At 34.0% G+C, this 19,458-nt stretch overlaps 1 protein-coding gene across 7 annotated transcripts in view; it reads right to left on the bottom strand.

Annotated features, from left to right (window-relative positions):
- The window catches only part of VRK2 (VRK serine/threonine kinase 2), an 89,998-nt gene that overhangs the window by 60,569 nt on the left and 9,971 nt on the right, over positions 1-19,458 (bottom strand). For all 7 annotated transcript variants that reach the window (XM_045827463.1, XM_045827462.1, XM_045827466.1 and 4 more), the window contains exons 3-4: positions 2,137-2,186; positions 1,355-1,424 (exon numbers count right to left, since the gene is read on the bottom strand). In XM_045827463.1, the coding sequence (XP_045683419.1) occupies positions 1,355-1,424; positions 2,137-2,186 (120 nt within the window). The remainder of the gene's footprint in view (positions 1-1,354; positions 1,425-2,136; positions 2,187-19,458) is intronic.

Below are 19,458 nucleotides of genomic sequence, written 5' to 3' on the forward strand. Positions count from 1 at the left end.
CATATAGATAAATGTTATTTATTATTCATGAAAAAATTCATTCCTTTATATGCTAGTTAAATTTTTAAAAACATTTTAACCACCAAAGAATCAGTAGAGAGATGGCTTTTTCTTCCTTATTACTTAAAAATCTAAAACCACGGTAGTCAAATAATAGAAACTAGGCAGAAAAATGATCTTACTTTGAAATTATGTTATACAGAAAGTTTTGATTAAATTTAGTTTTTAAAAAATCAGATCCACTTAAAACAATCAGATAGCTTAATTTTTCACTTTTCCAACATGTAGAAAATTAATGTTTAAGAGAGCTCTACTGATAAACAATCAAGTTTAATGGATTTTATTTGTCACCCTGAAATATTTCAAGCAATCAGTAAAGACCACAGTCTTAATGTTTAGAAGGTTTTATCAAGGAAAAAAAAGTTAATTATTGAGGCTAAACTCATCATCCCTTTTCCTAAACATAATGTAAAGGACCTTTGACTGTAAAGTCATTACTCAGATCAACTTCCTTAAAGCTTTACTTAGTCCATACATAACTGACAGTGTTTAGAAAACGCTTTTATTCTTCTTCAGCTCTGCTCATACTCACTTCACATTCAAATCCTCTAACTGGTAGTTTTTACATCCGATCCTCAGTTCCAACTAATTTATCAAGATTCATATGTCTAGCATTTTTAACTTATTTTCTAAATCATCATAATGTTTAATAATCATAACACCTTACCCTAACATTCTAAGATCATTCCTTTTGTTTATGTATCTACTGCCCATGCCCATTTTAATTATTTTTCCTCACAATCCTTCCTACCCAAATGTTTTTTCAGAAAGATTTTTAAATTTATTTTTAGAATGAGGGGAAGGGAAGGATAAAGAGAGGAAAAGAAACATCAATGTGAGGGAGAAACACTGATCAGTTGCCTCCCATATGTGCCCTGGCCTGACGAACCCACAACCCAGGCAGGTGCCCTGACTGGGAACTGAACAAGTGACCTTTCGCTTTGCGGGACAAGGCCCAACCAACTGAGTCACACCAGTCAGGGCCAAGTCTTTAAAAATTAATTTCATTCTACTGTCTTTCACATTTACAGAACTCTTTTTTGGTAGCTTGGATCAATAATACATTTTATGTAAAGTAGTAGAAACAATTCTGAAATATATAGCCCATTACATAATATCAAAATTTGTAAACCACCTGTCTTTTTTTATATGTTGTAACAGATAACTGTATCATTTTACAATAACATTTCTAATTGGAAAGAATTTTCCAGAAGGCGAGAAAAAGATAAAATTATTTACACTCACTTTAGCAAGCACATATATGGAAGTAGCTTGCTTTGCTAATTTTACTTACTACATTCTTTTTTTGCAGCTCTTTGGTAAAATTTAAGTTCCGAAAATAATGGGCCGTTTTCTTGATACTCCTATAAAAGAAAAGAACAATTAATTTTACTTTAAGAATCTTAGAGATAAAATTGGTATTACAACTGTAAAAATATGGATATACATATGTAATATACAATAGTACTTGAATCATTATTATAAAACACAGGCACCAGATTTCCACTGAAAATCTCTACAGAAAGCACTAAATAAACTTAAAGAATCTCATTTTTAAATTTACCATATTGTAATGCTATCTCTATACAGATTTACACATGAAAGGAGTCTATTTAACTGAAAGCACTGAGAACTTAACACACACACAGACACTCAGTGTGTACCAACACGCACATCAGGAGATACACTGCAGACTACCTGGTGGCTCCTGCTACCTGATGCCTTTACTGAGCATCTACTGCATTTCATTCATTGTACTGGGCACAGGGGATAGGAACAAAAATAGAACCTCACCCCTGCCTGTAAGGACCATACATCTAGAGTAGAGAGGAAAGAAGACGGGAAGTGGGGGAGGCAGAAGAAGACAGACAGCTAGGTGTGAGATAAAAGGGTTATAGATGCTAACACAGAACAAAGTTCTCCAGTCTTTACATTTTAACAGTGCGAAAATATAACATTAGGTTTAATGATAAGTAAAGTTATGAAAACTATGAGAAACAATTTTACAAAACTAAAATGAATAAAGCAGAAAGAAGTCAAATATATGCAAAATACAAATTTAAGAGCAATACTTACCACTTTTATTACATGTCTTGCATCTTCATCTGGTTTATTTGTGGGGAAAGCTGCAGAACAAAACACAACAACAGGGAAAAAACAGTTGTTCCACATTACTGAATGCCTGCTATATTCCAGATACTGTGCTAAGTACACCACATATATTTTTTATTATATCCTCCAAGGGCCTGTTATAGTAGGTACCATCTCCATTTTACACAAGATCCAGCTAAGGTTTGACAAGTTGAATAATTTGCTAAGAAGTAGATAATAGGGGATTGAAACTCAAATCTGTCTGACACCACAGCCCACACTCTTTACCACAAACCATATTAAATATTCAAACAAGTAAAACCAATAAATGATATTAATCACAAAGATCTAAATGTGGGGGAAAATATTTTCCAGATATATGGCATTAAACCCAATAAATGATTTATAGTAAAATCTAGTCATTCATTTTTATTAAATTAAAACCTATGATAATTCAGAAATGAAAATTGATTCATTTTAAGTAGAAAGTTATAACCAGTTTCTACTTGTTAAAATTCTAAAGGAAGTCAAGTTAGAACAAGAACAGAGTCTTTTACAGATTCATAGAGAACAGGCCGACAGCCCTGGGGGAGGGCACAGGGTGAGGGCTCCAGCAAAAGAGAGAAGGATGCCCTAGACATGGACAGCAGTGTGGTGAGGGAGGGAGTGGGGCGGCAGGTGGAGGTGGAAGATGTTATAAGGGTGATAAATGGTATTGGAAAAATGTCAATAAAAATGAACTATTAAAAATACACAAATGATTTTTTTAAAAGTCTTCTAAAAATTATCCTCTGAATTCAGCAATCTGATTCCAACATTAAAGAATACATCTCATAATATATACTCATTTCAAGCTTACTCCATTTTATTATTTACCATTTGCATTTTATATGTGGTAATACAACTTCTGAAAACCCTATTGTTAAATTGTTAGATGAAATCAACACCTTCCTCTAAATTATTAAAAGATTCCTCTGTTTTCAAATCTTGAACAGGGAAGTTGACATGTATATTTATTTGTACTGTAAAGTCTAGGATTTTGTCATTCATCTATTCTCTCTCCATCCATCTATTCCTTCATTCATTCAACTAACCAATATTTATTTATCAAGAGGCTAGAATATGCAAGGCACCATGCTAAGCATTAGGAAGATATTTACAGGAGAGTGAAAAGAGAAAAGGTGAAATTGTTATTGACTAGGACTGAAAATCAGCACTTAGACTGAGAACAAGATTAAATTCTTCAGGCATATTTTCTGTATGTTTATCAAAATGCTATGTCCTCTTATTACTACTCCCAACATTTTTCCTTTTCTTTCTCCTAACTCTACCAACTGTTCTATTAATTCACAAGGTAGATGTAAAAAGTACATCATGACTTTACTAAAATATATAAATTGTACTTTAAAGTTGTACACATGCACCATTTTCTTACCCATTCTTCAAAATTTTGATGTTAGCAATGCTATTAGTCAGTTGAAGAAGTTATTACTTCAATTTTAGTGGATATTACAAATAAATTGTGAACCTAGATGTCTTTAGAGTAACAAAGAAACTAAACTTATTCATATTCAACTGAATTTCTCTTTTCATCTTTATTCATATAAAGTGGTTTTGTTTTCACTCATGCAGTAGTCCCAAGGCAATTGCACTCAGGAGAAGTGAATTATCCACATCTATGGAGGGGGAAAAAAAAACAACTATTCTCAGAAGAAGGGCTGCAGTCCTGCTAGAGAAGAAGTGAGAATGGCCTTTCCTCCCAAGCAACGGCAAATTATTTTTTTCTAGTACGACGCCCAAGGCTGCAGAGAAACAGTCCTGCCCTAACCCTAGCCCACTGGTCTTTGCCTTCTGGGTTATAAGCTGGTAAGAGGAAAAAAAAACAAAAACAAAAACCTTTCTGCTTCTTGTCTAAAAGCAAGTGACCACAGCAGTAAATAAACCTTTAAGCCAAACAGAATGTAAGAAGCAGAAAAGCACAAAAGGAAAATGGGGATTTCATTCAGGGGTGTACAACCTTTTGGCGTCTCTGGGCCACACTGGAAGAAGAAGAGTTGTCTTAGGTCACACATTAAATACACAAATACTAACAAAAAACTGATAAGCAAAAAAAAGGTTTTAAATAAATGTACAACTCTGTGTTGGCCCACATTCATAGCCATCCTGGGCCACCAGCAGCCTGCAGGCCACAGGTTGGACACAAGTGACATATTATGTTGTCATTGGGGAAACAGATATCAAACCAGTCCAAAACCCTACTCTTTGCTGATTTCAATCAGTACATCCCCACCATGGTATAATCTGAATCTTCCCTTCATATTATTATACATGAACACAATCACGTGTTGGCATGTACTTGAAACATCCCCATACTCCTCATTTGATAGCTACACAATGTTCTCTAAAACTCCCAAGTCAGAATGTATTGCAGAGCCCAAATCCTCAATCAATTGACTAGAAAGCTTTTGAAGATGGATGTTAAACAAATAAATTGCCTTAGTTACCATGGAGTTCTCTTTACAGTAATCAATCAGTTAATTAATGAAACAAATATGTATTTACCACTGTAAGCCTAGCCACATTCTAGCTAGTAAAATTAAATGATCTCAGTAAACAGACATGGTATCTGCTTTTATAAATCAGACATTCATCAAATACTCATACAAAGTGTAAAACTGTAATTATAAGGAATGTTAAAGAAAAACATAGACAGTAGTATGAGAATGTATAATTTAATCTATATAAATGAAAATGCTTGAGCAAAACTAGCTGGAGAGATGATAAAGGGCTAGATGAAAACCTAGTTAATAAATTCCAATGAAAGGCTTTTAAAAGCTTGAGATATACATGGAAGATAGGAAGCACATAACTACATCTACATTGTAGACAGATCACTGCACTGCAATGTGGAGAACAGACTGAAGGGGAACCTCGATAGATATGGACAGAGCAATAAGGATTCAATTGAGTACTATAGCTTGGACTAGAGCATCGATGTTAGAAAAGAATGTCCTTTATAATGTTGTAAAGAAAAATAACAGATTCCATAGATTTCCGAAGCTGATTGAACTTAACAATGGAAGAAAAGGGGTCTAGTTGGTAAGTTACAGCTTGATTGATCCATTGGTGGATGAGAAGAATGATCAATCACCAACAGTGATAGTGTTAAAAGTGTGTAGTCTCATACCTGAATTTAAATTTCTGATGAGAGGTCCGATGACCTGATAAGGAACGTGTTGTGCACATATGTGATATCTCCTTCCTAGCATTTATTTTCTATGCACTGGGAACCTCATCTGGTTTTCCTTTGAGAAATGAAACCTCCCACTTTCCATGTGGACTTACCCCCTTATATCCCAGAGTTGGTATCATGACCGAGCCTGGCTAATGGCAAAATGCAAGCCAGAGTAAATAGCTCAGAAATGGCAAAATGCCCCAACTAGGTAAAAAAAAATTCTTCCCTAAGATTTGATGTTAAAGTGCTAAGTAAGATAAACCGTAAGCTATAAGGATGCCAAAACCCTAGAAATAGTAGTGATCATTTTCCTTAACTAAATGGGAAATAAAGTCTGAAAACCAAATCCAACCCTGAGGAAAGCAGGGTTAAGGCAGAGAGAGAGCCCTAGTCTACCCATGTGTACACCCAGAAAAGCCATGTATGTACCACTTACAAGAATTAAAATCACCCACTTGTGTTTCTAACATTGGCAAAGACCACAGAGAAAGCAACTAGAAAAATTAAAATATAATACTAGCACACTAGGTAAACCAAAAACTTTCTTCTATAAAAATAAACAGGGTGCTGAATAAAATAAATCAAACGTTCTTATAAATGCAGAGGTAGCCCCCACCCCCGCCAAAAAAAAAGGAAGGAAGCCCAAGGCAAAGGGAAATCTAAAAGGCAGTGGGGGATGTGCAGAGCACTGATGTCCAGGCCACACCATGCCCCTGAAGGAGGCTGCCCAGGCAGGGTGACTGAGAATCCGAGTGTGAAAAGTTCTCCTGGAAAAAGGACAAGTCCTTGGGTCTGCAAGGTAAAGACATTTAAAGTTGAGATGCCCACAAAGTCAGAATTTTCAAAGTGCTGCATCTTTAGGAATGTGGGGCATTAAAATGATAGGGAGATGGGTAGAGTGATAAAGGGGTGGGAGAGATGAAAGAGAGAATGAATGAGAGAGAGAATATAAATAAATGAATGAATCTACTACCACAAAAAGAAACAAACAAAAAAAAAACTTGTCTTAGCCTAGACCTTGAATGTTAGGAAAAGCAAAGTGTCTCCTGATAATTATTCCAAAAGTTTCCTTCAGGAATTTAGGCTAAAAATTATACCATAGTGTGGTACAAAAACTCAAAACCAATGACAGCAACTGTCAGGAAAAAACAAATCTCCCTGAAGGGACTCTTTGGACACACAAGACTACCATAGCTAAAGCATGTCGAAAGATAAGTCAGTGATCCATAATTACAAAACAGAAGAAAAGACACAAAAGGTAAACAACCTCAAGAAATATAGATTGCCAAGAGATCTACAGATTGAATATATGCTTAAAATAATAACACACCACAAACAAAGGTATCAGTAAGAAACAAAGCAAATGCTATAGAAACATGTGTGAAAAAATTGATTATGATTAGAAAAGCATCAGAGATCTAAGAAAGAGTGGCCACGAACAGGAAATACATTAGAACTCCAAGGGAAAACCTGGGAGTAAGTCTGAATTTGCAATAGCAAATACTGGAAGCTACCCAAATAACTATCTTTGGTAGAAAGTTTAACAAATTGTATTAAAGTCACATTGCAGCAAAGCAAATAAATGAAATGCAGATACTGTAGCAATAGAGATATATCTTAAAGACATACTGTACAGCAAAAGAAGCTGCATAAAACAGAACAAATACTTGTGATTCAATTTATATAAATTTTAAAACCCACAACCTTAAATTATGTTTGGTTCAGGATGCATATATACATATAACTATGATAAAAAAGAGCAAAATGAAAAGTGTTGTTAGCACTGCAAGAGAGGGAAGAGGTGTTAGAGCATCTGGATTGCTGCATAGTTTATGATCTATTATTCACTTGACTTGAATGGGAATTGAGTGTTTTGAGTTACACTTTTTTGATAATCTATATATTTATGTTGTATGGACTTTTCTGTATATTAATATACATAATAGACATATAGCATTACTACACAAAACCTAATAAACAGACAAAATGATAGACTAGATTGAGGAGGAAAGAGAACTAGTGAACCAGATTAGATCTGAGGAAATAATACAGAATTCAGCAAACACAGATCAAGAGACAAAATGTGAAGAAGAGATTATGAAACACCAGGGAATATGTGACAGAAAAACAATTTTCTAACAAAAATTCCACAGCTAGAAAATAGAGAGAATGGAGGCTAGTCAGTGTTGAATGTCTGATAACTTTTAATATTTTTAACATCATGACTCCTCATATTTAAGAATCACAAGTCTCTGGCAAGATAAATAAGAAATTTGTACTTCAGCCTACCATATTCAAACTGTAGAAAATTAAAGACTAAGTTTCAAAAAGCAAATTGACAGAGAAGAATGTATTACATATAAAAGTAGATGAAGTAACAACAGACTTCTGAATAGCAACAAGAGAATAAGTAAACAATTCAATAACATCATCTTAATATGCTGAGAGAAAATGATCACATATACCAGAATAAGGGGCACTGAACATGGTGACAGAAATATGTACAAGATAGGACCACGGTGACAAAAGTGTTGCAATGCCCACATATTTGTCCAAGAGAAAAAGAGAGATGCTCTTAACTTCATAATCTGTTACACCAAGAAGATACATTGAAAGTTTACAGGTATCCATTAAAATAATAGAAATAAAATTCACTAACCTTAAAATCAGTTAAGAAAAAAAGAATAAAGAAAAACTAAAAAAATCTAATAGGAAAAGAACAATTTAAAAAAGATATAAAAAGCAGATTAAAATAGAAAATATGAAAATGGAAATAAATTAAGAAGCCCGAATACATCTGTTTTCAGCCACACATTTTTTCACATTTTAATATCTCTGAAATTCAAATGCATCTTCTAACTGCAGGCATCTCACAGGTGTGGGCCACATAGCAGTCACACGACAGTCATCACCGCCTATGCGTGTATAAGCTCAGTCCCAGGTATCTGTCTTATGTGAAACTGCCTGTATTTTTACCCAGAGCAGGTCTCATCAAATACCAGAAAGTCAGGATTGTTAAAGCCACATTCTGTGAACATAGTGCCTGGTCCCCAGAAAGAAGAAATCACAATGGAAATTAGAAAATACACAGGATTAAATCACATTGAAAATACCACACTGAAACTAGGATGCAGTTAAAGTCCATATTTACTACTTGCTTTTCTGACAGAACGTAAGCTTCACAAAGATAAAAATATTTTGTTTTATTTAGATGTGTCCCGACACCTAGAATAAAGCCTAGCAGGCATTTATTATATGTTTGATGAATAACTTAATGAAGAAAAGTAGCACAGAGAGTAAGTTTATAGAACTAAAATTTTTATTTTTAACAAGACTCCTGAGCTCCCCTCTACATAAGGATGCACTGAATGTACAGCCACATAGGAAGCAATTCCCTCTGCAAGAGATTCATAAACTCACTGATCAACTCCTACACATCAGGTGAATGAAAAAATGCACATATAATAAGAGATACTAACTGTGATCCTCACCTAGGCATACTGACAGCTCTGGGCACAGCCTCAACTACTGGCTCCATAGAAAACAAAAAAGGCACCTCAAATAATCACAGAGGTTTGACAGACAACAAGGAGTTTGGGCCAGGCTAGCAGATGGGGTTCATTTACTACGTGAGACCTCTGTCAGGACTGGGGGTGGTGGCTATTTTATCTAGTGTGCAGTAACCAACAAAGAGAGTTGGGAGAAAAAATGAAGAAATAATAAAATACATTCCAAACAAAAGAAGAAGATAAATCTCTAGAAATAGATCTTTATGAAAAAGAGATAAGTAACTTACCTGATAGTTCAAAATAATGGTCATAAAATCAGTGAGGTCAGGAGAGCAATGCATAAACAAAGTGAGATTTCAACAAAGACATAAAAAATTAATACAAATGACCAAGTATAAATGAAAAACCAAGGAATACAGTAACTGAACTAAAAAGTTTAATACGGGGTTTCAAGAGCAGCCTGACTCAAGTGGAAAACAAGATGCATGAAGTGAAAGACAAGGCAGTGAATTTCACACAATCAGAGGAACAAAATGAAAAAGAAGAATAAAAAAGAGTAAATATAGCTTAAGGGTTTTCTGAGACACCATCAAGCAGACCAATATCCATATTTCAAAGGTCCCAGAAGGAGAAAAGTGAGAGAAAAGGGCAGCTTATTCAAAGAAATAAGGTCTAAAGTCTTCCTTACTTGGAGAAAGAAACAAACTTCCAGATCCAGGAAGCCTAGTACTCAGCAAGATCAATCCATTGAGATACACACTAAAACATTATCCTTAAATAGTCAAAAAATATAGACAAGGACAGAATCTTAAAAGCAGCAAACGAAAATAAGCAAGAAAGAAAGCAACTTCTTATGATATACAAGAGAACCCCATAAGTCTAACAGTGGCTTTATCAGAAGAAACCTTGCAGAACAGAAAAGAGTGAAATGAAAGAAAACAAAATTGCAAACCAAGAATCCTCTACTGACTAAGTTCTTCAGAATTAATGGTGAGAAAAAGTTTCCCAGCCAAACAAAAGCTGAAGGAATTCATAACCACAAGACTGGCCTTACAGGAAATGTTAAAAAAAGTTCTAAGCTGATATGAAAGTTAAGAATTATTAAAAAAAAAAGTACATGAAACTACTAAAGGTAAATATATGGTTAAATTCAAACTACATTAATATATACAGTGGGTAAATCTCGTATAACCCTAGTATAGAGGTGAAAAGACAAAAGTATTTTTAAAACTATAATTTTTAATAAATATATCAGATGAAAACATGTGAATTTTGAATATATAAAATGTAAGGAGAGTATAAAAATGTAGACCTTTTGTATGTGTTCATAGTTGAATTGTTATCAACTTAGATTGTTATAAGATGTTCTTTGTGAATCATAACTACAAAACAAAAACTTATAGTAGATATACAAAAGACAAAGATATCAAAGCCTACCATGAAAAAAATTATTAAATCACAAATGAGGAAAGAAAAGAACAAAAGTACTATGAAACACCCAAAAAACAATTATAAAAATGACAATAGTAAGTCCATACCTATCAATACTTACTTTAAATGTGAATATACTAAATTTCCAAATAGACATAGAAAGGTTGAATAGATGAGAAAAAAACAAGACCCAACTATGTGATGCCTACATGAGATTCACTTCAGCTTTAAAGACAGGTATTAAAAGTGAAAGAATGAAAAAGATGTTCTTTGTAAATGGAAACCAAAGGAAAGCAGAAAAGCTATGCTTATCACAGAGAAAACAGACTTTAAACAAAAAACTGTAATGAGACAATCAACAGACATATTATATCATTTATATAACAATAAAGGGATCACTTCATCAGGGGATAAAATTGTAAATATTTATGCACTCAACATGGGTGTACCTAAATATATAAAGCCAATATTAACAGATCTAAAAGTAGAAATAAATGGCAACACAAAAATAGGAGGGGACTTTGATACCCTACTTTCAATGATGAATAGATCAGACAGAAAACCAATGAGAAAACACTGGATTTAAACCACTAAAGGTGTCTCCCTTAAGGAATACCCGCTTTCACTACTCTTATTCAACATAGTACTGGAAGTCCTAGCCACAGAAATCAGACAAGAAAAAAAATAAAAGGCATCCAAACTGAAAAGGAAGAAGTAAAACTGTCATTGTTTGCAGATGACATATACTATAAACAGAGAACCCTAAAGATTATACCAAAAAACTACTAGAGCTGATAAATCAATTCAGCAAAGTGGCAGCCTACAAAATTAATAGTCAGAAATCAGTGGCATGCTTATATATATATCAATAATGAACCCTATAAAAGCTCAGCAATCTTAAGAACGAACAAAGTTGGAGGTATCACAATACCTAATATCAAACTATACTGCAAGTCCACTGTAATAAAAACAGTATGGTACAGGCATAAGAACAGGCAAACAGATCAAGGAACAGAATGGAGAGCCCAGAAATAAGCTCACGCCTTTATGGTCAATTAATGTTTGACAAAAGAGACAAGAGCATACAATGGAGTAAAGACAGTCTCTTCAGTAAGTGGTGCTGGGGAATTGGACAGGTACATACAAAAAAAATGAAACTAGACCACCCACTTATACCATATACAAGAATAAATTCAAAATGGACAAAATAATTAAATACAAGTCTAAAAACCATAAAAATCAGAGAAGAAAATATAATCAATATAATCTCAGATGTTTAAAACAAAAGAAAAATCAATGACAGGGATTACATCAAACTAAAAGGCTTCTGCACAGCAAAAGAAACCATCAACAAAATGAAAAGGGAACACAATTCAGTGAAGGATACAGTCACCAATGATACATCTGAGAAGGGGTTAATTTACAAAATATGTAAAGAACTTATACAACTCAACACCAGAAAGACAAACAATCCAATCAAGAAATAGACCTTAATGACACTTCTCCAAAGAGGATACACAAATGGCCAATAGACACAAGAAAAAAGGTTCAACATCACTAATCAACAGAGAGACACAAATTGAAACCACAATGAGATATTATCTCACACCTGTCAGAATGGCCATCATCAATAAAACAACAAACAACAAAGCTGGCAAGGATGTGGAGAAAAGAGAACCCTTGTGCCCTGTTTCTGGGAATGCCAACTGGTGCAGCCACTGTGGAAAACAGTATGGAGATACCTCAAAAAATTAAAAATGGAACTGTCTTCTGACCCAGTGATCCCACTTCTGGGAATACAGCCTAAGAAACCTGACACACTAATTTGAAAGAATATATGCACCACTTTGTTCATTGCAGCATTATTTACAATAGTCAAGATCTGGAAACAGCCCAAATACCTATCAGTAGATGAGAGGATAAAAAAAGCTGTAAAAAAGAGAAGGAAATCTAACCTTTTGTGACACCATGGCTGAACCTGGAGAACATTATGCTAAGTGAAATAAGACAGTCAGAGAAAGACAAATACCATTTGATCTCACTTACATGTGGAATCTAATGAACAACAACAACTGATGAACAAAATAAAAACAGAAGCATGGACACAGAAAACAGTGATAGCTATCAGAGGGCAAGGGCCTGGGGGACTGGATGAAAAAAGGTGAAGGGATTAAGCAAAAACACCACATTGTGTGTGTGTGTGTGTGTGTGTGTGTGTGTGTGTGTGTGTGTGGTTTTTGTAGTTACACCTTTTCTTTACACAAAGATATAAACAAAGAGTGGTGATAGCCAGAGGGAAAGCAGGTAGGAACAGGTGGAGATGGGCAGAGGAGGGGGCAATGAGGATGGAAAGAGACTTAGCTTGATGTGATGGGTACACGATGCAGTGTGTAGATGATGTTGTACTGAACTGTAAATGTGGAACTTGTTTGTTTTTGCAAACCAATGTCACCCTGATATATTCAATTAAAAAAGAAAGAAAGAAAAAGCATTTGACAAAATACAATACCCATTCTTGATAAAGACTTTCAGTATAGTAGGAGAAAGCTTCCTTAACTTGACAAAGAATATCTATCAAAAACCTATAGCTAATACCCTACTAAATAATGAGGGATTGAATGCTTTCTCCCTAAAACTGGGAACAAGTCAAGGATGTGTACTCTCACCATTCCTATTCAATAAATACCGAAGTCCTAGCCACTGCAATGAGTCAAGAAAAATAAATAAAAGACATACACATTAAAAGGAAGAAACATAATGATTCCTATTTGCAGATGACATTACTGTCAGTAGGTTTAGAAAATTCTAAATAACCTGGTATCCTCCCCAAATCCTAGAATAATTAAGTTTACCAAGATCACAGGACATAAGGTCAACATGCAAAAACAATTATATTTCTATACAGTAACAATGTACAGTTAGAAACCAAATTACAAAAGCAGTAACATTTTCAAGACCACCAAAAATTTAAAAAGAAATTTTACATGTATAGCTAACAGTACACATCCAGAGCCAATATACTAAAAACTACCAAATACTGAAGAAAAAAAAACAAGACCTAACGAAATGGAGAGACATACTGTATTCATGGATTAGAAAACTCAACATAGTAAAACTGTCACATCTCTCCAAATTTACCTATAGATTTAACTCAGTAACAATCAAAACCTCAAACTTCTTTCTCTAAATATAAAGTGATTATCAAATATACATGGAAAAGCAGGCATTTGAAAAGAGCTCATATAATTGTTAAAAAGAACAAAGTAGGAGAAATCACACTATCCAAATGCCCTTCAATGGCACAAGAAACAAACTGGTACATGCATACAAAGCACCCCTGCTTGGCAATAAAAAGAAATGAACTACTGATGTGCACGACAACGTGGATGAACCTCAAAGGCATTATGCTACTTTAAAAAACCCAACCTCAAAACGTTACATACTATACAATTCCATTTACAGGAATTCAGTACATTCTTAAAAATACAGAACTGCAGTGATGCAGAACACGTCACAGTTGCCAGTGGTTAGGGGCAAAGAGAAAGTGTACTACAAAGACACAGTATGAAGATTTTAGGGGTGATGAATTTGTTTGTATCCTCATTGTTGTCATGTGTTAAAATTCATCAAAATGTACACACACAAAGTCAATTTTTCTCTATATTAATTTTTAAAAATATTAACAAAAAAGATAGAACCAATACATAATCATAATACAAAGCAGAATACACTTAGTGATAAAAGAGGGGCAAAAATATTGTTGAAAAACACATCTTGTAAAACTTTTGGCAGAAATGCAAAAAGGAAAACAGTAGGCTTCACGGGGAAGGCGGACTTCAACACCAACTGATTACGTAGAAACTGGAGGGAGTACAGGTGATAAAGAGAAATACAGAACAGGCAAGATGATCTTGTTACTTATTTCCAGCAAAGGATTCCAAAACTAAGACATATCAAAATTCTTGGTTTTTACATTTACTAAATCACCACACACCTAATTTTTCAAATGAGTTCTTGTGCAGTTGGGAGGGGGGAGCTTAAAAAGCCCCTCCAAATGTAAATTATTTCTTCTTAAATATTCAACTATGTACTTCATTGATTTTTATAGCACAATCAGTTATCCTCAACCGATTTCAGGAAGGGAATGCTTCCTGGAACAGATCAAAGAAATGCTCTGGTGGAACATGGGTGGAAGGGCCAGAGCCCCTCCCTCTATACACCCGGGTTCCACCGAGGCCAGTGTGAGTGAAGGCAGCTGGTAACTGAGTCATCCTTTTCTGAGTGCATATTATCTCCAGTTATCATCTATTTGTAGTGTTTCTTATTGAATGCTATATTTTCTTTCCTTTCCTCTTTTTAAGTATAAAAATAAGCCACAGCAATCCAGCCATATTAAATTCTATCATCATAGAATTTAACGGCTTTAATGGCTAATTTAATGGCTTTATTAAACTTTTGCCATTACATCCTTGTTTGTAGAACAATTTTTAAAAAAATGCTTATTTTACTCTTACATGTGCATGAAAATCTTGAGCATTTATTGTCTTTATTGTTTTAAATATATCTTTTTTGGTAACTAATTATGGGATTTCTGTCAACACTATTTTTTAACAGGATTTTAGACTGCTTTTATTAATGTAGTAACTAGCAACTGTATTGTAATCCAATGCTCTACATATTTATGTTATCATCACCCTTCTTTGCTCTCTCCTTTATCAATTACATACTGTGGTACATGTTACATACTTTATTTCACTTTATAATAGACTATCTTTCAATCTATTTACCTATTTCTCAGACACTCTTGACAGTGATAAACTGTAATTCAGATGTTTTCATCATTAGTATTATTAGTTAAATACATTTTCAGCTTGCCTGAAGGGTTGATGTGGAACTTAACTTTTTTGTTTAACTTTTATCCCTATAGTTACTAAACACAGTCCATTAATATACTTTAGAAATGTGAATTGCATCATAAAATTCTAGGTTCAAAACTGTAATTTTTACTAACCTGTTTTTACTTTGTATCATCACATCTTTTTTTAACAATTTAATTCATCATCTCTTTTAAGTCTACTTCAATTATACACTTCCAAGTCTACTTTGTCTTTGTGGTAATCTGTTATAAAATCATTTCAGATTTCCTAAGACCTCAAGTGTTTCCTTCTATCTCTTAAGAAACATTCAATCAGGATAGATAGTATAGTGGAATAATATTCAGCTATATTTCTCTTAGTTATCATGAACTGTTTCTATTTTCAGTCTATGACTTAAAGGCTGAAGTAGTTCTTGACTGCCCTTTCTGAAATGATATAATTAAATTCTGTATTTTAAGTTTAAAAGCCCACTACATAAGAACTTTGGCCCCACCCTCACTTTTTGGAAACACTAATATTCATGCTGAAGTTACGTTTCAAATATGAAAAATCTCTCTTAATCTCTCATTATGGTTTCTATTTTACAGGTTTTTACCTTTTCATGTGATATTCTTATTATCCAAAGATATACCACATAAACAGATAAATAGAGCATTATCTTTTCTTCTTGATGGTCTCTTTATGTTGTTTTTCTGTGACATTTTGCTTTCTCATTAATAGCACAGCTAACTCTTTGCACGGGTGAGTCAACTCTCTCCCTAATGCCTGTTCCCACCTTTCTGAATCTCTCACCATCTTTCAGGATCTCACAGGTTTTTAGGGTCAGAGGAACTTAAAAGTTCTTCCCCCAATAAAAACTTGTTTTTATAGTGATGTCATAATGCATTCAATTTGTATTAAACTAGTTAATTTTGGGTCATACATCTCTGTTCTCTAGTTGCTGGAATAGAGATTCTGAAATCATAGAAGTCTATACAATTTTTGTCTTCCCCTGGTATCACACAGCAACATTTGCCCATTAGATACACAATTTTGTTTTGATTTTTTCTCACTTTTCTTGAAATGTACTGTGAGAATGTTTCAGCAATTTTTACTGCTTTTCCTTCTACCATCCTAATAAACTGTAAGATAGAGGGTCTACATAAGTAATACTCTATCATAATTGTAATATTCACATTTGACCCTGGGGATCTATGTTAGGCTTATAACACATAGTCTTTTAATCAAAAAAAAAAAAGATCAAGTATTAATACAGTAAGTTTTCTTCACATTCTCCAGAAATTGAAATTGTAACCCCATATCACCATGTTTAAAAACATATGTTCTAATGTAATAAGATATTTTTCATTCTTTTTCTTCTAATGTATATACACCAAAAAAAATACTAGCATAACAATTTGCATTGCAATAGCTAATAAATATCTCTTCTCCATTAAAAACACCTAAGCCCGCACTGGTGTGGTTCAGTTGCAGAGCGTCATCCCATGGACTGAAAGATCCCAGGTTTGATTCCCAGTCGGGGCACATGCCTAGGCTGCAGGTTCAGTCCCCCTGTCAGGGCACATGCAAGAGGCAGTCAATGGATGTTTTTCTCACATTGATGCTTCTCTTCCCCCTCTCTCTCTCTCCCTCCCCCCTCTCTCCCCACTCTCTCCTCTCAAAAAACAATGAGCATGTCCTTGGGTGAGGATAAAAAAGAACCCTAAAAATTTGCCTCTGCATGAAATATCATGTTTTTCATAAAATCATGTATGGGTATGTAATAGATCATTACCATGGTATAATATCTTGAAAGAGCTGAATAACTTTCAAAAACTATACTTCTACTATAAATAAAATATTTTGGTATCTGAACAAATTCTGTAAGAAAATGTTTTGTTTATCAGGATTCCACTCATTTAAATATTTTTGTTTGTTTTACTTTGTGAAAAACCTAGATTTCTAAAGAATGTATCTTTAAATTATTATCCAATAAAAAAGACATGATCAAGAATAATTCAATATTTGTAAAAATATCTATTTTTACATGATGCTTATGAAAATTGTATCAGAGATTTAAAGAGGCCTCTTTTGTTCTCCCTCTTGCTTATTAGACTCAAAACAAATATAAAAAATCCATATAAAATACACATTCATCTATTTTCAAAAAACCAGGGCAATCCACCAAATTTTTCCCATCAATTTGTATGTACTGTTCGCTTGCCTATTCTCACTTTTCATAAAAATAGTATTTGATCTAGGTACTCTACATTTTTAATATATTTTTCCCAGTTCTTAATATTAGATTTACTATAAATATCAGATGTTCTTTCACAGATTCTTGTGAACATAATAAAATTAAAAACATATCACTGATGTTCTACACCTCGAGTTGTCAATCTGAATGAAAAAGACACCATTAGCATCGTCACTAACAGATTTCTTAAGTCAGTTGCCAATACTATCAATTAGATACTTCACTGTTATTTTAGAAATGAGCATGTCATAAGCATGTTATTTGCCACTACTTCTTCTAGCCATGATTAATTCAAAGTGTTCTTCACAAAGGACACCAATCTGTAGAGCAAAGAAACCTGAGTTCAAATACAGATGAAGACAATTAGTAAAGCTGTGTCATGGAGGCAACTTACTTAACCTCCCGAGGCCTCCATGTCTTCCATGTTAAGATGTTGGGAAGATTAAGTGAAATAATGCACATAAAGCATTTAACACAGAGCTTGGCACACACTAGTAAAAGATTTTAGTAGTAAATGATGAGATTTCCTTAAAAAAAAAAAAATAGCGACAAGAACTGTCCCTAGTAGGTATCAAACACCACAGACACAGAGGACCCTTCGGCTACTCTCCACCAGAGATGCTCTTTCTTCTTTTTTACTTTTCTATGCTCTGTGTTCATGGCCCCCTCAGTGAAGCTTTGGTAACATTACCTAAAGGAATTTCATTAGCTGGCACTCAGAACACCTCCAATGGAGGCTGTGCTCTCCATGAGCCTCTTTCACACAAGTTGTAGCTTCCGATTGCTCTTGCTCGAAACAAATTTGTGGAAGCTGCCTTTACTCCACACTAAGCATAGGAGAGAAAAGAAAAATGGCAGTGTCTCTGGGGAATAATTAACAAAAGACAGTTTGTTTCATCTTCATGATAAAATACAGCATCCCTATTAAAAGGCAAATTCATCATTCCCAAATGTTAAATAGAATGACACTTTAAAAGTAATTCCAGCTGATTAAATTTAGGGTTCTGGAAAAAATTTAATTCATGAATATACTTTGAATCTTTCATTTGATTTTAAAATGTATAAATGTTCATTTAACTTTGAGCCCTCGCCTCTCAGTGTTCTATTCTGAGCTAGTCAAACAAGTGGTAGCAGGCATGCTGGGCTCAATAATACTGCCTCTCATATTTAAATACTCTTTTTCACTTGGATTGCAAATTAAAGGCAGTCTCCTGAACACTGACACATTTTCAATGATTGATTTTGCAAAATGTGTTGATTTTTTTCTACACTGTTTTGCCTCTGTGTGTGTCAACTTTGGCCTTCTTTTCTTGCTCCTTTGCAGCACTGCTGTCTCTTTGAAGCAATTGTCTGCCTGATATGAAAAATGTACATTAAACCTCATGACTAATTACACGGATAAAAAAATTCCCGATCTCCACTGTAAAATACTTACACCCAGCAACCATAACAAAAGCTCCTGACTATGTACAAAACTCTTAATCAAACCTGTCATTCACTTAAAAGAAATTCCAATAATTTATTTTCCATTAAAGTTGTGTTTACATTCTGTGAAAAGTGGATTTCTTATGCATGTTACATGCCTACAAGTCAATTCATTCAACAACAAACACCATCCTTTTCTGCTGCACCAGTTCATATTTGCTATCAGGTCTATTTCTAGTAAGCGCCACTCAGCGGAACTGTTTTAATCCAGACACAAAACTGTTTAGTCTTAATACAATATCCATTTCTTTAACTCTCCCTATACTGTGCATGAGCAAAGTAGGCTTTTCCTAGTAAATCCTATAATCTATGGCATAAGTACATGGCTTCTTGTATCCCAAAAATATGCTAACATATTTTTATGTTATAAAAGAGTAAACATGTATGTCTTGTTCCCCCTCTAAAGTCCCCCCAATTCTTTAAATAGTATCTGTAAATCTGAAAGTGCAGTGTCTTATCCCCAAAATATGTATTACAGCACAAAATTTTATCTCAGATAGTTGTTGGGAAATTTATTTTTCCATAACAAACTCA

The sequence above is a fragment of the Phyllostomus hastatus genome, unplaced genomic scaffold (assembly GCF_019186645.2).
Source record: "Phyllostomus hastatus isolate PE091 unplaced genomic scaffold, TTU_PhHast_1.1 phas_scaffold_78, whole genome shotgun sequence".
NCBI lineage: Eukaryota > Metazoa > Chordata > Mammalia > Chiroptera > Phyllostomidae > Phyllostomus > Phyllostomus hastatus.